Raw genomic sequence first — 16,041 nt, forward strand, 5'->3', positions numbered from 1 at the left:
TTAAATAATAATTATCATTTATTAAAATCCCAACTACTATGTCTATGAAGTAAAGCAGCAGGAATCTTCACAGCAGTTCTGCAAAGTAAGTATTATCACCTCTGTGTTACAGATGAGGAACCTGAGACCGACGACTTGCCTTGGACCAGTGCTTCTCAATCTTTGTTGTGCATGCAGTCACCTGGGGGTTTTGTTAAAATGCAGATTCTGATTCAGTAGGACTGGAGTGGGGCCTGAAGTTCAGCTTTGGTAACAAGTTTCCGGATATGCCAGTGTTTCTAATCTGTGGACTGCACTTTGAGTAGCAGGGCTCTAGACCTTCACTGTCTAATATGGTAACCCCTAATCACTTACGGCCATTGAACATTTGGTATGGGTCTAGTCCAAATTGAGATGTGTATAAACTAACTACCAGATATCAGACATCAAAGTACAAAAGTATGAGTGAAAAATATCTGCATTTTAAAGTATTGATTACATGTTAACATGGTAATTTGGGGTTTAAAAATGTGAATTTCACCTGGTTTTGTTTTTCTGATGTGGCTCCTAAAAAGCTTAACATGGCTTGCATTTGTGGTTTGCATTATATTTCCACTGGACAGTGCTGCTCTAGACCATATTCCATCCTTAAACAGTAGCTTAAAGCCAGACCTGGCAAGTATAAGGAAGGAAGAGAGAATACCTTAAGGAATTAAGAAAGTTGGTGTGACAGGTTTGACATTTGGAAGTACTCTGGAGTTTAACTGGGATTTTAATAAAGGTAGAGCTTGGATCTGATATGGTGCTAGCCTGCTTCCCAGCATCATATCAGAAGCTCTGATTTGTGAAATTTATGAAATGAAAAGGCAGCATAGGTTGTTCTTTTTGTAGAAGTAAACTTGAGTTTTACAATGTTATTTGGGTGGACAGTAGCACACCTTACCAAATTCCCAGTGCAAATAAACAGCCTTGTCAAACTTGGCATATATTGAAAGTCAAACTTGAGTCTAATTTGATCACCCCCCACTGCCACCCCCCCATAGTGTGGTGCAATGCTGTGTCAGAAAGTGGCATCTAGAATTACTTCTCAAACATTCCACCTGTTTAGATCATTTTGGAAGGCAAATCTTCCTTCAAATCAACGTCTGATTACTTCTTTTATAAACACAGTTTTCTTTTAGAGCTAAGGTTTCATTTTCTTTAATTCTTTTTTTTTTTCTTTCAAGGATCTCATTTTTGTCCACTGGTGATTCCCCTAAACAAATATTTCTTGTTTGAGCTGAACAATTTATTGTAGTCATTCAAATGGAGTTATGAAAGTCTAAGGTTTGTTTTAACGATTGAGATGAAGGTCAAGAATTTGGCATAAAATAGATGGAGTGTGTATGTGTGTGTGTGTATGTTTAACTTACATGTGAGGATTAAGCTATTTTTAAATTATAGTTTATTTCTTAGGATTCACTTGCTGATTTATGGACTTTGGGCAAGTGACTCAATTCTGTTAATCCTCAATTTACCTCTTGAAAACTGCCACCTACCTACATAATGCTTGTAAAAATAAATAAATCAATGTTTCTCATAAGTATGGTCTGTGGACCTCTACCCAGAGTCTCCTAGGGTATTTGTTAAGATGAAAATTCCTACACTCCACCCATATTCAGTGAATCAGAATCTTTTAGTTTGTTTGAATTACAGAAGATTCTTCCATTGGGCCAAGTTTTCTTCTCATTTACTTACTATAGGGAGCCTGTAATAAAAGTGCAAATAACCCCCACCCCTCCATTCTGATTCTGGAGCACTGGTTGGCCCCAGGAACCTGCGTTTTCATCAAGCAACACTCCTCTATGCCACCCCCAAGAATCTGATGTGGAAGATCCCAGGACTTCTCTTTGAGAAACTAGATGAAGAAGATGAAATGAGGATGACAAGGACTCCCCAAATAAAGTACTCTAAATCTCAGTGTGCTTTGCAGATGAGAAACTGCTTGGGTGTGTGGGGGACTTGCTGGGAAAGTCAGGGTATAAGTCTCAGGTTGCCCCGCCAGGCGTGGCTCAGCGGTCGAGCATCGATCTAGGATCCAGGAGATCACCTTTCGATTCCCGGTCAGGGCACATGCCCGGGTTGTGGGCTCGATCCCTGGTCGGGGGCGTGCAGGAGGCAGCAGATCAATGACGACTGTCTCATCATTGATGTTTCTCTCTCTCTCTCTGTCCCTTTCTCTCCCTGAAATCAATAAAGATACATTTTTTTAAAAAAATCTCAGATTGACTTCAGGTCCAGTATTTCCCTGTGGCATCGAGCAGGCTAAATGGAGAATTTTACAGGCCTTAATCTCATTTACTCCCCCACTCCCATCCGAGGAAATAGGAGGCTCAAGTCACTGCCTCCAACTCAGCCTATAAAATAAAATAATGCCAGGCCAGTGTTGCTCAGTGGATTGAGTGTTGTCTCATGCACCAAGAGGTTGCTGGTTCAATTCCCAGTCAGGGCACATGCCTGGGTTGCTGGCTCAATCCCCAGTAGGGGGTGTGCAGGGGGCAGCCAATCAATGTTTCTCTCCCTCTCCATCTCTCTAAAAATCATTTTTTTTAAAAAAATGAAATGATGGTTGGGTCCTGCCTTCTCAATGAATGAGGTAGAACAAATATCCAAGTTTAGACTCCCCCCCCCACCTCCCCCAAGCCTGGCTGGTCGTGGAAGACTTCTGGGAAAGCGCCTCCCTCTGCTTTGCTCAAAGGATTCAGAAAGCAGCCAAGATGGAGTAATGGGATCAGCTTCACCTTCCTGCCTGGAACAAACAAAAAGTATATAAGGACTATTGGGCCCTGGGCTCTGAGTGACTCTCCAGCTTTGATGTCAGCAGTTCAATCAATCTAAGGATGAACGGAGAGTCCCAGGCAAACAGTGATGGCAGAGGGTTAAATCAGACCAGATTTCCAGTCCAAACCCTGGGGCAAAGGCTGAGCCACTTTAAATTCCATCCATCTATCCCTGCGTGTTTGCTCAGCAAAGAGTCTGTTGTACTTAAGTACTGATCTTGGAGCTGGGGCCAGGGATGCTGGGAGATGGCAAATATTGATGCTGGCTGCCTGGATTCTCCCTGCAGGCTGTGGCATCAAATCCCCTGCTCTGCAGATGAGAACCAAGGGAGGGCCCTGGCTGGCTGTGCTAGGCACTGTCTTTCTGGGCCTGGTTTATGGAGTGCTGTTTGGGAAGTTGCTAGGACATCTGCTTTGTTCTGAAAGGAAGAACCAGTAAGTAAGAAAAGAAAAAATGCTGTTCTGCTAATGCCAGCGACCTTCTGGCCTGGGCTCCAGTTTTCTCTTCTAGGGAGTCCTGGCAGAGAAAGGGTGAGACATTAGGGAGGGGTATGGTGGGCTCTGGATTTGGACCTATCAAGGTTTGATCCTGAGTAAGTCCTTTAAAAGCTGTGTGACCTTGCCCTGACCAGCGTGTCTCAGTGGTTAGAGCGTTGGCCTGGGCACTGGAGGGTTGCGGGTTCAATCCATGTATGGGGGAGGCAACCAATGTGTCTCTCTCACAATGATGTTCCTCTCTCTCTCTCTCTCTCTTTCTCCCCCCCTCCCCCGTGTCTCCCCCTCCTTCCCTACCTTACACTTTCTAAAAAATCAATGGAAAAAATATGCTCAGATGAAGATTAACAAGAAATAAAAGCTGTGTGATCTTAAGCAATTTCATGCCTCTGTAAATGTGCATAACCAAACCAGGTTCCTGGAAATGAGATCTAAGAGATAAGACATACAAAAGTTTGCCATGATGCTTGGCATGTACTAACTGCTCACTAAATATTGTCTGTTAATATTCATTAATCTCCTAACACAGCACTTGACACTCCCCTTTCTTCTGCTTGAAGCTTTACTGTTTCCAAGTGTTGTTCCCATGCCAGATCTCACTTTTTCCTCTCCATAAGCCTGCAGATAGTCTGGCCATGACGTCCTTATTTCTAATGTACAGAGGGGGGAGCCTTCTTTACAGCCCCTCCTCAGAAGGAGGAATCCAGTTTGTTCTTCCTGCTGAACTCCTCTCCAGCTCCCTGCAGCCTTGAGTCAAGTTCACTCCCTGCAGCCCAGAGTCTGAGGCTCTTCCTCACGCTCCAGCTTCAGCCAGGGGGGACTGCTTCACACTCCTCGGCTAGGACACCCCTGTCCCTGCTTCCCACCTGGCTCCATCACTGCCTTGCTCAGGCATCATCGCCACTGGAAGCTTCCAGACCTCATGAGACATAGCATAAAACAGTGAACTACCATTGCTAAGTGCCCAGACACCTGGCTCTGAGCCCCACCAGTCGTATGCCCTGCAACCAGCTGCCTGGCCTGTCTAAGCCTCGTGTAAAAACAGTACCTCCTTCGGAGCGCTGCAGCGAGGATGAGAGGTAAAGCTCTTAGCGCAGTGCCTCGTTCGCAGTAAGTGCTCGGCACGGGCTAATGTGTGCACCTAGAAACCTGGCTTTTATATTTGTGACAGCTTGGATCTTGAGAGTATTACGCTAAGTGAAATAAAGGAGACAGGAAAGGACAAGAGCCATATGATTTCACTCGTGGGATATAAAACAGCAACAAACAAACTCATAGACACAGACAACAGTGTGGTGGTTACCAGAGGGGAGGGGGTAGGAGGAGGCTGAGGAGGGTCAAGGGGGTCAAATACATGGTGACGGAGAAGACTAGGCTGGGGGTGCCGAGCACGTGCTGCATGCAGTATGTGTGTGTAATAGAATTGTGTGCCTGAAGCTTACATAATGTTAGTAACCAATGTCATCCTGATCAATTTAATTAATTTTTTTAAAAAAAAAGAAACCTGGCTTTTAGTCCCCTACCCTGCTATTGACACACTGAGTGGACTTGGACAAGTTGGTCTCAGCCTTGGTTTCTCCGTTCTGTAAAATGAAGCTTTGTACCCAGGGGCCTGTGGACGGGCTTGGTTGAGAGGGGCGGGTAAAAAGTACAACCGTGATGCTGGTGCCTCCAGGAGCTTTTCTGAGAAGCCACGGGCCACTGAAGAGGCCTAGGACTGGGTGACCACCAAGGTCCTCCTGGCTCTCTCCCACGGGGCCCAACTGATGCACCACCAGCCCCTGCCGGGAACGGGGCTCTCTCCTGTCACGAGAGCCACAGAGCCTGACTGGTATGAGCAAACATAGGCTCACGTTCCTGTGGTCTGTCTCCAGCGACTTTGTTTTCAGCAACCGATGCTCAGGGTGTCAGGAACATGTTGGCATTTGATTGCCAGAACGAGCTCCTTGTTCCTCAGAGACCAGCTCAGCCCTCTCCCCCCTTGGAGACTGGTGTCCTGTTGAAGAAGGCATGGCCCAGGGCAGGGGGCCAGGTGCCTCTCAGGCCTCTGGACTCCTCCGTCTTCCTCTTCACCCACATAGGTCCCTGAGGCCCATGTGTTCTGCCAGTAAGTAGCCCTTGACATCCCTTCTTCTCTGCCCACCTGGTTCAAGTCCTGGCATGTCTTTCTTGAACTGTTGTAATTAAAGGCCATTGTAGCTCCAGATAGTGTTGTTTATCGTGCCTTATCACCATTGTCCTTAGGATGAAGTGTGACATGCTGTGCCCTCCAGGATCATGTCCCTGCTTACCTCCTCACCTACCATCTCTCCCCCACCCCATCGATGTTTTAGCTGTCCTGACCTGCTGGCATTCCCTGGCTGAGCCATACCCTGGCACACATCCAAGCCTTCGTGCATGTGGCCCCTCAGCTGGGAATGCCCTTTGCTTCCACCTGTACCACGGGAAGTTCTGCCCTCCAGAGCCTGCCCAAATGCCCCTCCTCTGGAAAAAAGCTCCTCTAGATCGGTGGTCAGAACCCAGGATGCCCCAAGTGTCCCTGCAGCTCCTCACTTGTGGTGCAGTTGGAGAGAAACTCAGCCAAAGCTGCTAGAGACCAGGGCTGACCATCCCTCAGGCAGGATCCCTGAGGAGCCCTGTTCTAGGAACTGGTCCTCAGTTCATCAGGGTCAGGAACACGACCATGTCCTGGCTCCCAGAGGCCCTTCTTCAGTACCCTCCACCTGGCATTTCCTGCTGTCCCCCCATCCATCCATGGTGTGAGGTGCCTCCTCCATGAGATCTCGCTTTCCTCATGTGCTGGGATCCAGCTCTCCTCACTTCTGGGTGCCTGGTACCCAGACTGGCCCAGAGAGGTGCACTGAGACTCTTGAGTGAGTGATGAATGAACCAGAGCTCGCCTGTGTGTCAGATGACCATTTTCCGTTCAAAACTCACATGAGATTGATAGATAAAACTGATTTTATTACTTTCCAATGGGGATATGCCTGTCTCCCTTAACAGGAACCCTCTTGTTGGCCAGATTCCAAGTCTCTCTTTCAGAATGAGGGTGGGACACTTTCTGACCCTCAAGCTAATTTTTAAAATACCCCATATGGACTCTGCACACCCCCTTCCCACACATGCCAAGATATAATCATATTGGTAGCAGGAAAGGTTCCAAGGTTGGGACACCATAGACTATGTTTGAATTCCAGTTTCAGCACTGACTTTGCTATATGATCCTGAGCAACTCGTTTCTTCTTCCGGGCCTCAGTTTCCTCATCTGTTTAATGGGAGCTTCCACCCTTGTCTGTCTGGGTGTTGTGAAGCAGAGAAACAGCTCATTCACTCAGGCTCTGGGATCAAAATACTATCCCTACTATAAGAACCCTAGGCTGCTTGTCTGGGCGCTGGGCACGGGGTGGAGGGTGGGGAGTGGTAGGGTGGAGAATGGGATGGACAGAAGGGCTGCTCTTTCTTCAGACCTTCTCTTCTATAGCTCAGAGCCTCCTGGACGGCTTCCTGCTGGCAGGATGACAAAGCTCCTTCTCAGGTGCAATTTCATGTGATCAGTCAGTTGCACCTCCTAGGATTACTGAGATGAGAAAAATGCCAAGGCTATAGCCAAGCCCAGCAATATCTGCCTCTGGTACCAAAGGGATGGCATACACTCTACATAAGAGCTAAACTCCTCAACCCGGTGTTTGAGCTCCAGACTTGTCTTTTCTCCAAGAGGTGATAAGGTCAGGATCTGCAAGTCCAACTTGGAGGGGAGGAGATTTGCTGCGTGTGGCCCCGGAGGCAGCCTAAAATCATGGAAGCAGATTCCTCTCATCTTTGTTAGGAGCTGCCAAACATGATAGTGAGCTCCCTGTCCCTGGAGGCATTCAAGGAGGGGGCTGAACATCTTGAAAGCAGGAGAGGCAAGTCCTATTCAGACACAGTCAGTAGATCTCACTAGATGATCTTGAATGCTCTTTCCTGCCCTCATGCTCTTCGATTTGATGCTCATGTGGAGGACTACCACTGCCATTCAGCCAGCCTCCTGTTCTGGCGTGGGTGCCACTCAGGGTCCAGGACAGGAGTACTCGTCAGACCAGTCGGAGCAGTGCTGCACACGGTCCCGGCAGAGGCTCATCGGGATACAGTCACAATATTTGAAGACAGTTGGGGGGCAGCGCCACCACCCAGGGCCACAAGGTGGGCATGCAGTCACTAGAGGGACAAGAGCCAACAAAAGAGCAGCGGTAGTGTCCTGGAATGCCCAAGGCACCCCTTGCTCTGACACCTGCCATAGCTCCCCAGAGCCCCGTCCATCTGACATGGTTTAATGTATTCCTTATTTCCCTGTGGGAGAGAGAATCTAGATCCCAATTCATGGGCTGTATTACCTCAAGCAAATCTCTTACCCTTTCTGAGCCTCAGTTTCCTCATCTGTTACTAAGAAATAGTGCCAGACGCATGGTCCATGTTCAAATATTAATGGGTCTACCCCAGCCCGTCCTCCCTCCCTCCCCCTGACTCAGCCACACCAGCCCACTTAGGACTCCCTGAGGGTGCCCCATAGACTTCCCTCCTTGCTCTGTATCCTGGGCCTCCAGCATTCTTCCCTGCATGCCCAGCCTCTGCCTGTTGAAACCCTGTCCACCCTCTAAGGCCTGCTTGAATACTGCCTCTTCTGAGAAGTCTCCTTTGATTCTTATGCCCTTCCTTCCCAAGAAAAACCTCCCCAGGTCCTCGTCACTTCCTTTTGGCATCAGCGTGATGTGAATCCTATAGATAGGACACATGTTTGACTCCTAACTGTCCTCCAGCAGAACCCGGCAGAGGCCCAGCCCCAAACAGTGCTCAGACCGTTTGTTGATTGAACACTAGGGAAGAGAATGAACGGAAACTGGGGCAGTGAAAAGATACTGGACTTGGAGTCAGGAGACCTGGAGTTAGGGAGGGTGTACCAAGCTTCCTATCATTCATTGTATTAAATCCCTTTTCCTCTCTGGCCTCAGTTTACCTACATATAAATTGGGGGCAGTGATTCCTGCCCTACTTTCCTCACAGGGTTGTTGGGAGCTGCAGAGGAGATGAGGGAAACGCAGGTTCAGTCCCCAGTTGGGCCACATACACACTTCTTGCATGATCACCCTCTGAGCCCCATTTTTTTCCTCATCTGTGTTCTTGAAAGTAAGTTCCCACCACAGAAGAATAAACCTCCAGAAGGAGCTACTTGGTGTGGTAGTGAGCACCCCACCACTGGAGGCATCCAGGCAGGGGTGGAAAGCTTCTTTTTAGGATGCAAGGAGTGGGGGCAGAGGGAGCCTCAGAGATTCCCTGGTCAACCTTTGCCCTCTGCCTGGCCACCTACCCCAGCCCAGTCTGTGCCTAGACCCCCACCTGGGCTCCGTTCATCCGAGCAGTCCCCGCAGTTGTTGGTTCCATCACACTTTTGGTCTGAGTAGATCCAGGAATCTGGGTTTCCACAGTGGGCCACAAGGAATCTGGGGAGACTCTGGGGCACATCTCCTACAGAGGACAGATGAGGCAGGGGGAAGTCCACATCTGGCCACAGCTGTCTCAGGGCTTTCTGGAGGTGAACTGTCCTGGTTACCCTAGGCAGTTGCCAAACTCAGGATCACCATGCATCCATCCCAGGAAGGGCATGAGGGGAAGATTTCCCTGGGAAGAGGTTGAGTCAAAAAGAGAGAAATGTTCTTTCCATGTATATCCAACAAGATGCCCATGGAGCCACCTCTCCCTTCCTCTCTCCCTATTAGCTCATATGCACCCCCACCCTATACCATTGTCTGCCCTTTCCTCCCTCCAAAAATGTCTTCCTTGACACCTATTCAAAACCATTTCACTTCAAGTCCAGGTTCAAGCTCCTTCATCTCCAGGAAGCTTTCTCCAACTGGGACATAACAAGAATAAATGTGGCCCGGCCGGGCGTGGCTCAGCGGTTGAGCATTGACCTAGGATCCAGGCGATCGGGGTTCGATTCCCGGTCAGGGCACATGCCCGGGTTGCGGGCGAGGCAGCCGATCAATGACTCTCTCATCATTGATGTTTCTCTCTCTCTCCCCCTCCCTCTCCTTTCCTCTCTCTGAAATCAATAAAGATATGTTTAAAAAAAAAAAAGAATAAATGTGAAGTCTTGCACCTGGGTCCCATAACTCAGACGATATGAGTTCACATACCTTGTGAGGAGTCAGAGCACCTTTCTTGAGAGTGGGTTCTGTTAGGCAGCAGTGTGACAAGGCTGCCAAAAATTAACACAAACTCAGGCCACATCACTAGAGGTATAACCCAGACCTGGGAAGGGAAAAGCCTTTGTTCTTTAGACTAACCGGAACCAGTCAGAAGTGTCCTGAATGCTTCTGGAGCCTGTCTGGGGAGACAGGCATGGGCAGTTGGTATGTGTTTGTGGAGTGCTGGTGGAGTGGAGAGTGTGGCCCAGGGAAGGAGACACTTAAGTGGGGAGAAATTCAATCTCCGAATTCATGCAGTGCCACCATTATGGAGATAAAGATGTGGTTCTTGGGGTCAAGTGTTGATGAGAGGGCAGAGGTGGAACCAATCAAGGATGCTAGTGAGAGAGCAACCATGCAGTGAAGGGAGCAACTGCCTCAAGTTGTAGTGAGCTCCCCACCCCGGAAGTATGCAAGCAAAGGCTGGGTGGCCTCTGTTGGGTTTGTAATAGAGGGGATTTGGGCATGAGCTGGGATATAACTAGATGACTTTCAAGATCTCTTCTAGCCTTGAGGGTTGATGATATAATGACCTTCCCCCTCATTAGCTCCCCTATTCCTTCCACTCCAACTTACCAAGTTCTCTCCCTCCTACATGGAAAGTGTCCTGGCTCCTCTCTACTGAGAATTGTCAGGTCTTTAAGGTCTGGAACAAGATCTTTCCATTCATTCATTCATTCACTCACTCACTCATTCAGCAAATCATTCCAAATACCCTTCTGTGTCATGCCCTGTGCCAGTCACTGGGGTCCCAAGGTCAAGCAGATCAGGCCTGCCCCCAGGGGAGTTTACAGTCTGATGGCCATGGAAAAATGCCAATTGAGAGTGACAGCCAAGGTGACTAGGACTGGGACACAGGGAAGCACAGGACTGTGGGAGCCCAAAGGAGGGACTTTAACCTAGTCTGAGAGTCAGACAAGGCTTCCTGGTGGAGGTAACACTTGAACTTTTCCATGAAGTTTGAATACAGGTTCTCTGGGCAAGGAGACGCATTAGGCATCCCCTAATGTGGGCATGTACATATGCGTGCGGGTGGGGCAGGTGTTCTGGCTGAGGGCCATATAAGCAAAGGCCTGAGGACACAAAAGTGCCTGGTAATGTCAGGGACGATTGAGCCTCATTTTGGCTGCAGGGGTAGTTGGAGCTGGGGGGCAACCCACGTGTAGGGCAGGGGCAGGACTGAGCAGTACTCACGGCACAAGGCCTCATCCTCGTCATCGCCGTGGGGACAGGTGCGGACACCATCACAGACCCCGCTGGCCGAGATGCAGCTCCTTCGGTCATGGCATAGGAAGCCTGTCCTGTTCGTCAGTGTCACACAGGCCTGGGCTCCTGAGTGGGCAGGGCGAGGCCCCGGAGGGTCAAGGGTGGCCCTCACAAGGGCATCACCTGTTTCCCACACCTGAGACCCACCCTGAGCTGGACTGAGGGGCTGGGGCAGTGAGGAGGACACTGGGCTTGGCACCGGAGGCCAAAGTCCCAGCTCTACCACCTGCCAGTTGAGTGACCTTGGGCAAATTATTCAACCTCTCTGAGCCTCAGATTTCTTGTCTGCAAAATGGGGATTACAATACACACCCATAAGACTGTTGAGATTTACATAATCCCATAACGTAGAACGTGCAGAGTAAGTCATGGTTCCCCCCGTTACTGAAAGCTTGTGGACAGTCTCACAGGAGGCTCCTGAGGACAGGGCCCAGTCAGTAAAGTGGTTTTAATGGTGGGCTCCTGCCACCAGCTTAGGTTCTCAGAAACAATATATTGGGCCTGGCCTGGGGACCGTTATGCCATCATTCCTTACATCTGGGCATTTTATTCTATTTTTTCCCTAAACCCCTTTGAAGTATCATGATTAGCCCCTTTTATAGGTGAGAAAGGGAAGGCTCAGAGAGGTGTGACGGGCCCAGTCGCGCAGCTAATAACCCAGGCCAGCTGACTCATCTCTTTCCTGAGGCTGGGACTGTCTCCCCAGTGTCCAGGAAGCACGGGTCGCCATCTGAATGTGTCTGTCCTTCCGAGAGTCCTCCCTCCCATCCCACTGAATGCAGCTCCTCTTGTGTGCACCCCTGCCCGAAGAGCCTGCGTTTCTGCACAGGCCTGTAGAGAACTGTGGATTCACCCCTCCCTACCTTGTCCCCTTGCACCCCTAGCCTGGCTACAGAGCCATCTGTCAGAAAGGTAGATGTGGTGACACCCTCCCCCCAGCTCAACCCCCTTCCATGGCTCTCTGGATAGTGACCTCCCTCCCCAGGGCAGCCTTTGAGGCCCTAAGCCCCGAGCCCTGCCCACTGCCCCAGCCCTCATTGTCCACTAGCCTTCTTGCCATCTCTCCTTCCCCTCATGTTTCCTCCCACCCCAGGGACTCTGCACATGGTGTTTCCGGTGCCTGGGATGCTTTTCCTGCCACCCCCCCACTAACCAATTCCCACTTTCCCTTCATGCTCCCTTTCCCTTCTCAAGGTGCCAATTCTGACTCCTGGACTGGGTCAGAGGCCCTATTCCAGATCCTCAGAGCCCCGTGAACTCTGCCTTAACGTGCTTATCTGATTAATGTTTATGTCGCTCTCCTAACTGTTAGTTCCATGAAGGCAGGGACCATGTTGGGGCTCACCACTGAAGCTGGGGCCACATTCCTATCCTGCGTGGTGGAGGCAGACACACAGATGGATGGCACCACCCAGGACAGCCAGGCCAGGGCAAGAGGAAGTCAGGGGGTTGTGGGAGCTGAGATGAGGCTTCTAACCCAGACTGGGCGTCAGGGCAGGCTTCCTGAAGGAGGTGTGTCATCAGAGCTGGGTCCTCTCAATAGCTCATATTACAGAAGTGTACATGGAGGCTCAGAGACATGTTAATGTCAGGGTGTGTGCATGAGTCTAAGCACACACCCTAAGGAATTGTCCAAAACTCACTTCGTAGAGAAGCCAGGCAGGGTCAGGGTTCCCCCATTTCTCTGTGCCACCCATCCCCTCCCCTCCCAGCAAGTTTGATCCACCTTCTATTGACTACCCTGACCTGGTGTACTTGGTGGGAGTCCAAAGATGGCAACCAAGGTGATCAGGGCAGCAACAGTTGCCAGCAGGAGCAGCACAAGAGTCGAAAGGCAGGCCCCTCGGCGAGAGCAGCAGAGGGCGCTGCAGCCTGCTGTGTGGAGCAGGAAACCAGTGATGGAGCAGCCAGTGCTGGGGCCCAGGGACCCCCCTCCTTTGGCCCTTCTTATTAGTGGCCTGCCCCACCAGGGGTCTGGGGGCAGAAAGAGGTTCCCTGGAGGTGGGGGCTCCTAAGCCAGCCCTGATGCTCTCATTTCTGCCTGTGACCCACCCCCACCAAGCACCGGTCCCTGTCCCCAGTCCTGTAGCTAGTGAGTGGCAGTTGGGATGAGGGTCCCAGGTCTCTGCTCCACCACTCTCGCCCTCTAGTCCTTCCACAAGACGGTCTCCTTGGGAGGCAAGGAAAGATGGGCACCTGCTTTTCGAGCTCCTATCATGAGGCAGAAACTATAACAGGTTCTTCATAGCCATTCTTTTTATTTTTTAAAACAACATTTTATAGATGAGGAAACTGAGGCTCAGAGAAGACAAGGTTCAGCTCACCTTATGTGGAGCTGAGATGTGAGTTCACACCTATTTGCTGCCCAAACCAGAGCCCTTTCTGTGATGCCAACTGATTGTCCATTCTGCAGCCCACCAGGATGCTGGTTGGAATCCCAGCTCCCCCACTTCCCAGCTGGGCCCCACTGAGACATCACTTTACTTCTCTGTGCCTGTCTCCTCATGTGGAAAATGGGGGTCATAATACCTATCATAGGGTTGTCGAGAGGATTAAGCTAGATAATGTATCAAAACAGTGCTTGGCACTTAGTAAGTGCAACAAAGGTTTTAGCTATTGTTGGTGTTTATTGAGCACTTACTATGTGCCACGCTATATCTTAAGCACTGTGGGAATATAACAGTAATAGGAGACATCCTTCTCCTTTAACTTACTTGGCTCCTTTAATTTTTGCTTAAAAGAAAGCTTTATTGAGGACCTACTAGGTGTCGTGCTCTGTAGAGGACACAAAAACAATCATAGCTCTGGTCACTGGCCTCTGAAAGTTTGTAGTTCCTTTTAGAAGGCAAAGCATGGACAGGTTAAAAGGAGAGTCTGGGTACAGCTGCTGTCCTCTGGGTCCAAGTTATTTCAGAGAAAGAAGCAGGACAGGTCTGATGCATCTGTGTCCCTAGGCTCCAGCCCAGAGGCAGGCACATAGTAGGTGCTTTGTGAGTACTCTGACCCGGAGCTCCAGGAGACAAGGAAAGGGTCCCAATTCAGGTCAGTTCAGGTCATCTTCATCCAATCCACTCATATTTGTGGAGCTGCCTATTCTGCTCGCCTCCTAGTCAGATCTGTCCCTGTGCAGCTCACAGAGCCATGTAGTAAATGTGGTAAAGGAAATGTGAGAAAAGTGCCATAGGTGCTCGAAGGAGGGTGGGATTTCTACAGGCAGGTGAGGGGAGGGTGCAAGGAGAGGACATTCCAAGTAGAGAGTGTAGGAGGAGTAAAGGCCTGGTGGGTGGTGGGTAGTGGACAGCAAGTGGCTGGTGTGGCTGGAGCCAGGGATGGGTGTCTATTGGAAAAGCAGACAATAGGAGATTTAGCATAAATCTAAAACCAATAATCCCTACAAGTCCTTGTCAGTGGTTTCCTTGTTGTAAGCAAACACAGGGTAAACTCAGGTAACCCGGGAGACAAGACAATGTGAGGCTGGGCAAGAAGAGTGTCCTGGTCAGCCAAGCAGCTGCTCCTCAAATATTTGTACAGCACAGGCCATGGGCAGGATAGGGTCCGAGGAGAGACTCAAGCAGAACTGAGGCCCATGCCCAGATGAAGATGCTGCACCCCAAAGCTGAATGCCCTTAGGCACCAATCCCCCTATGGACAGATGGGGAAAAAGAAACCATTTGTTCCACCACCATGCCCACCATGAACCAGGACTTGAAAATAAACAAACACCAATGTGGAGCAACACAGGCACTGGGGCTTTGCAACCAGAGGGACCCCAATTTGAATATGAACCCTGTCTCTCCCACCTCCCAGCTGTGTGGGATCCCAGCTTGACCATCCTGTCTTAGCCTCAACTGCCTCATTTGTTATTGCCCCATAACAGTACCCTGCTCTTAGAGTTGTCCTGAGGGTTAAGAGACCATGCATTTCCAGGCACGTAATAGGGCCTTGATCCTTTGGAGCTATGATTAGTATCTGCCTCTCTGGGTCTGCTTCCCCATTGATCAAATGTGGGTCAAGACACAGCACATAGTAGATGCTCAATAAATGTGTGTTCCTCCCTTTCAACTGTCTGATTGCATAAGTCAGTGGCACAAAGTAGGTGCTAAATAAGTTTGTGATCCTGCCTACTTTATCCCTCAGTAGTAAAGAGAATTGCCCAGGTGACCCATTGGGTCAAGTATTTGACTCCAGAGCCCTTTCCTTTATAGGTTACAGGTGGACTCTGTATGTTGTGCAGTGCCTGTGAGGTAGGCTGTATACAGTAGGTGCTCAACAAATGCTTGTGCATGGAGAGAATGAATAACCGTATTAAGCAGGTGGCTGTCAGCATGGCCAGCCAGGAAGTTGGCAGTAAAGAGTGAATGGCATCAACGTAGGGGGCAGAGGTCTTTGGGAGAGTGGCAGCCTTAGGGTGCCCTCTATGTGCCTCTATAGCAACAGCTCAACCTCCGGGAACCCTGCCTGGGGAGGGGGCCTGCAGGGCACTGGCCCCAGGCCCTCCATCTTTTACCTTCTTCTCCAGGGAGGACTTTGGTTCCAGCGGCAGCTCTGCCATTGATGTCCTGCTGCCCAAGAGAACAGAGTCGGGGTGGGCGAGGGTGAGGTAAAGTCCAGCTTCACGGAGCCACACCGAAGTTTTTACAGTCATGGAGAGCCTTAGATGGAACGGCCCGCCCCTCCCGAGAGAACTCGCCAGGCCTGCCCACATCCCGCACCCTCGCCTGCGCTGCGCTCTGCCTGGGCTGCCTTTGCCCCGCTGTCCGCGTGGTAAACTTTCATCCTTCAGCCCAGCTCAGGCGGCTCTTCCTCCGAGAGGCTTTCCCCCACGCCCCCTCCCCTTACCTCCAGAGCAGTGGGGGGCTAAGCCGCCTCAACATCTCTCTTACTCCAGGTTGGCTCCCCCGGGTCAGGAGCCATCTCAGGGCAGATCTTACCTGGGGGAAGATCCTGTTCATGTTTCCAGTTCTCAGCTCCCAGCTCTAGTCTCTGGGCACTGGGGTGCGTGCGTAGAACTCAGATCAGGTTCCCTGCCTTGTCACCAGGGGCGGCCTGGAGGAGGGAGGGCAGGAGGCCCCCCGGGCCACACCCTCCCTGTGGGCCGTCCCTTCCCCGGCAGCCTCCCAGGTGGAGGGAGAGGCGGGAGAGCCCCGCTCCTGCCCAGCCTTGCCATCTCGCAGGCCCATGGCCAGGCCCTGAGGTCGCTGAAATCCTCACCCCCAACCGACAGCCTGAGGTGCGGAGAGAGACGGCCCTCAAGTCAC

The 16,041-nt window shown here is 50.5% G+C and overlaps 1 protein-coding gene across 2 annotated transcripts; it reads right to left on the reverse strand.

Moving 5' to 3' along the window:
• Window positions 1-7,138: 7,138 nt before the first annotated feature.
• Window positions 7,139-15,735, reverse strand: LDLRAD1 (low density lipoprotein receptor class A domain containing 1). Of its 2 annotated transcripts, none has more exons than XM_087820003.1 (6): window positions 15,715-15,735; window positions 15,291-15,345; window positions 12,530-12,655; window positions 10,712-10,849; window positions 8,667-8,795; window positions 7,139-7,490 (listed from the first exon to the last, which is right to left on the reverse strand). In XM_087820003.1, the coding sequence occupies exons 1-6, from the start codon at window positions 15,733-15,735 to the stop codon at window positions 7,342-7,344; spliced, it is 618 nt and encodes a 205-aa protein (XP_087676129.1). In that variant the 3' UTR covers window positions 7,139-7,341. The 2 variants fall into 2 exon arrangements, with proteins under 2 accessions (XP_087676129.1, XP_087676128.1); XM_087820002.1 differs by having other exon boundaries at window positions 12,530-12,658.
• Between the last annotated feature and the right edge of the window lie 306 nt (window positions 15,736-16,041).

Source organism: Miniopterus natalensis, chromosome 9 (genome assembly GCF_054644295.1).
Source record: "Miniopterus natalensis isolate mMinNat1 chromosome 9, mMinNat1.hap1, whole genome shotgun sequence".
In the NCBI taxonomy this organism is placed as follows: Eukaryota; Metazoa; Chordata; class Mammalia; order Chiroptera; family Miniopteridae; genus Miniopterus; species Miniopterus natalensis.

Excerpts from the sequence above, each read along its gene's own strand:
- LDLRAD1 (XM_087820002.1), bottom strand. The coding sequence starts at position 15,735 with ATGAACAGGATCTTCCCCCAG. Across the intron at positions 10,850-12,529 it reads ACTCCCACCAAGTACACCAG|GAGCCCAGGCCTGTGTGACA; the intron begins GTCAGGGTAGTC and ends CTGCCCACTCAG. Across the intron at positions 8,796-10,711 it reads CGAGGATGAGGCCTTGTGCC|GAGATGTGCCCCAGAGTCTC; the intron begins GTGAGTACTGCT and ends TGTCCTCTGTAG.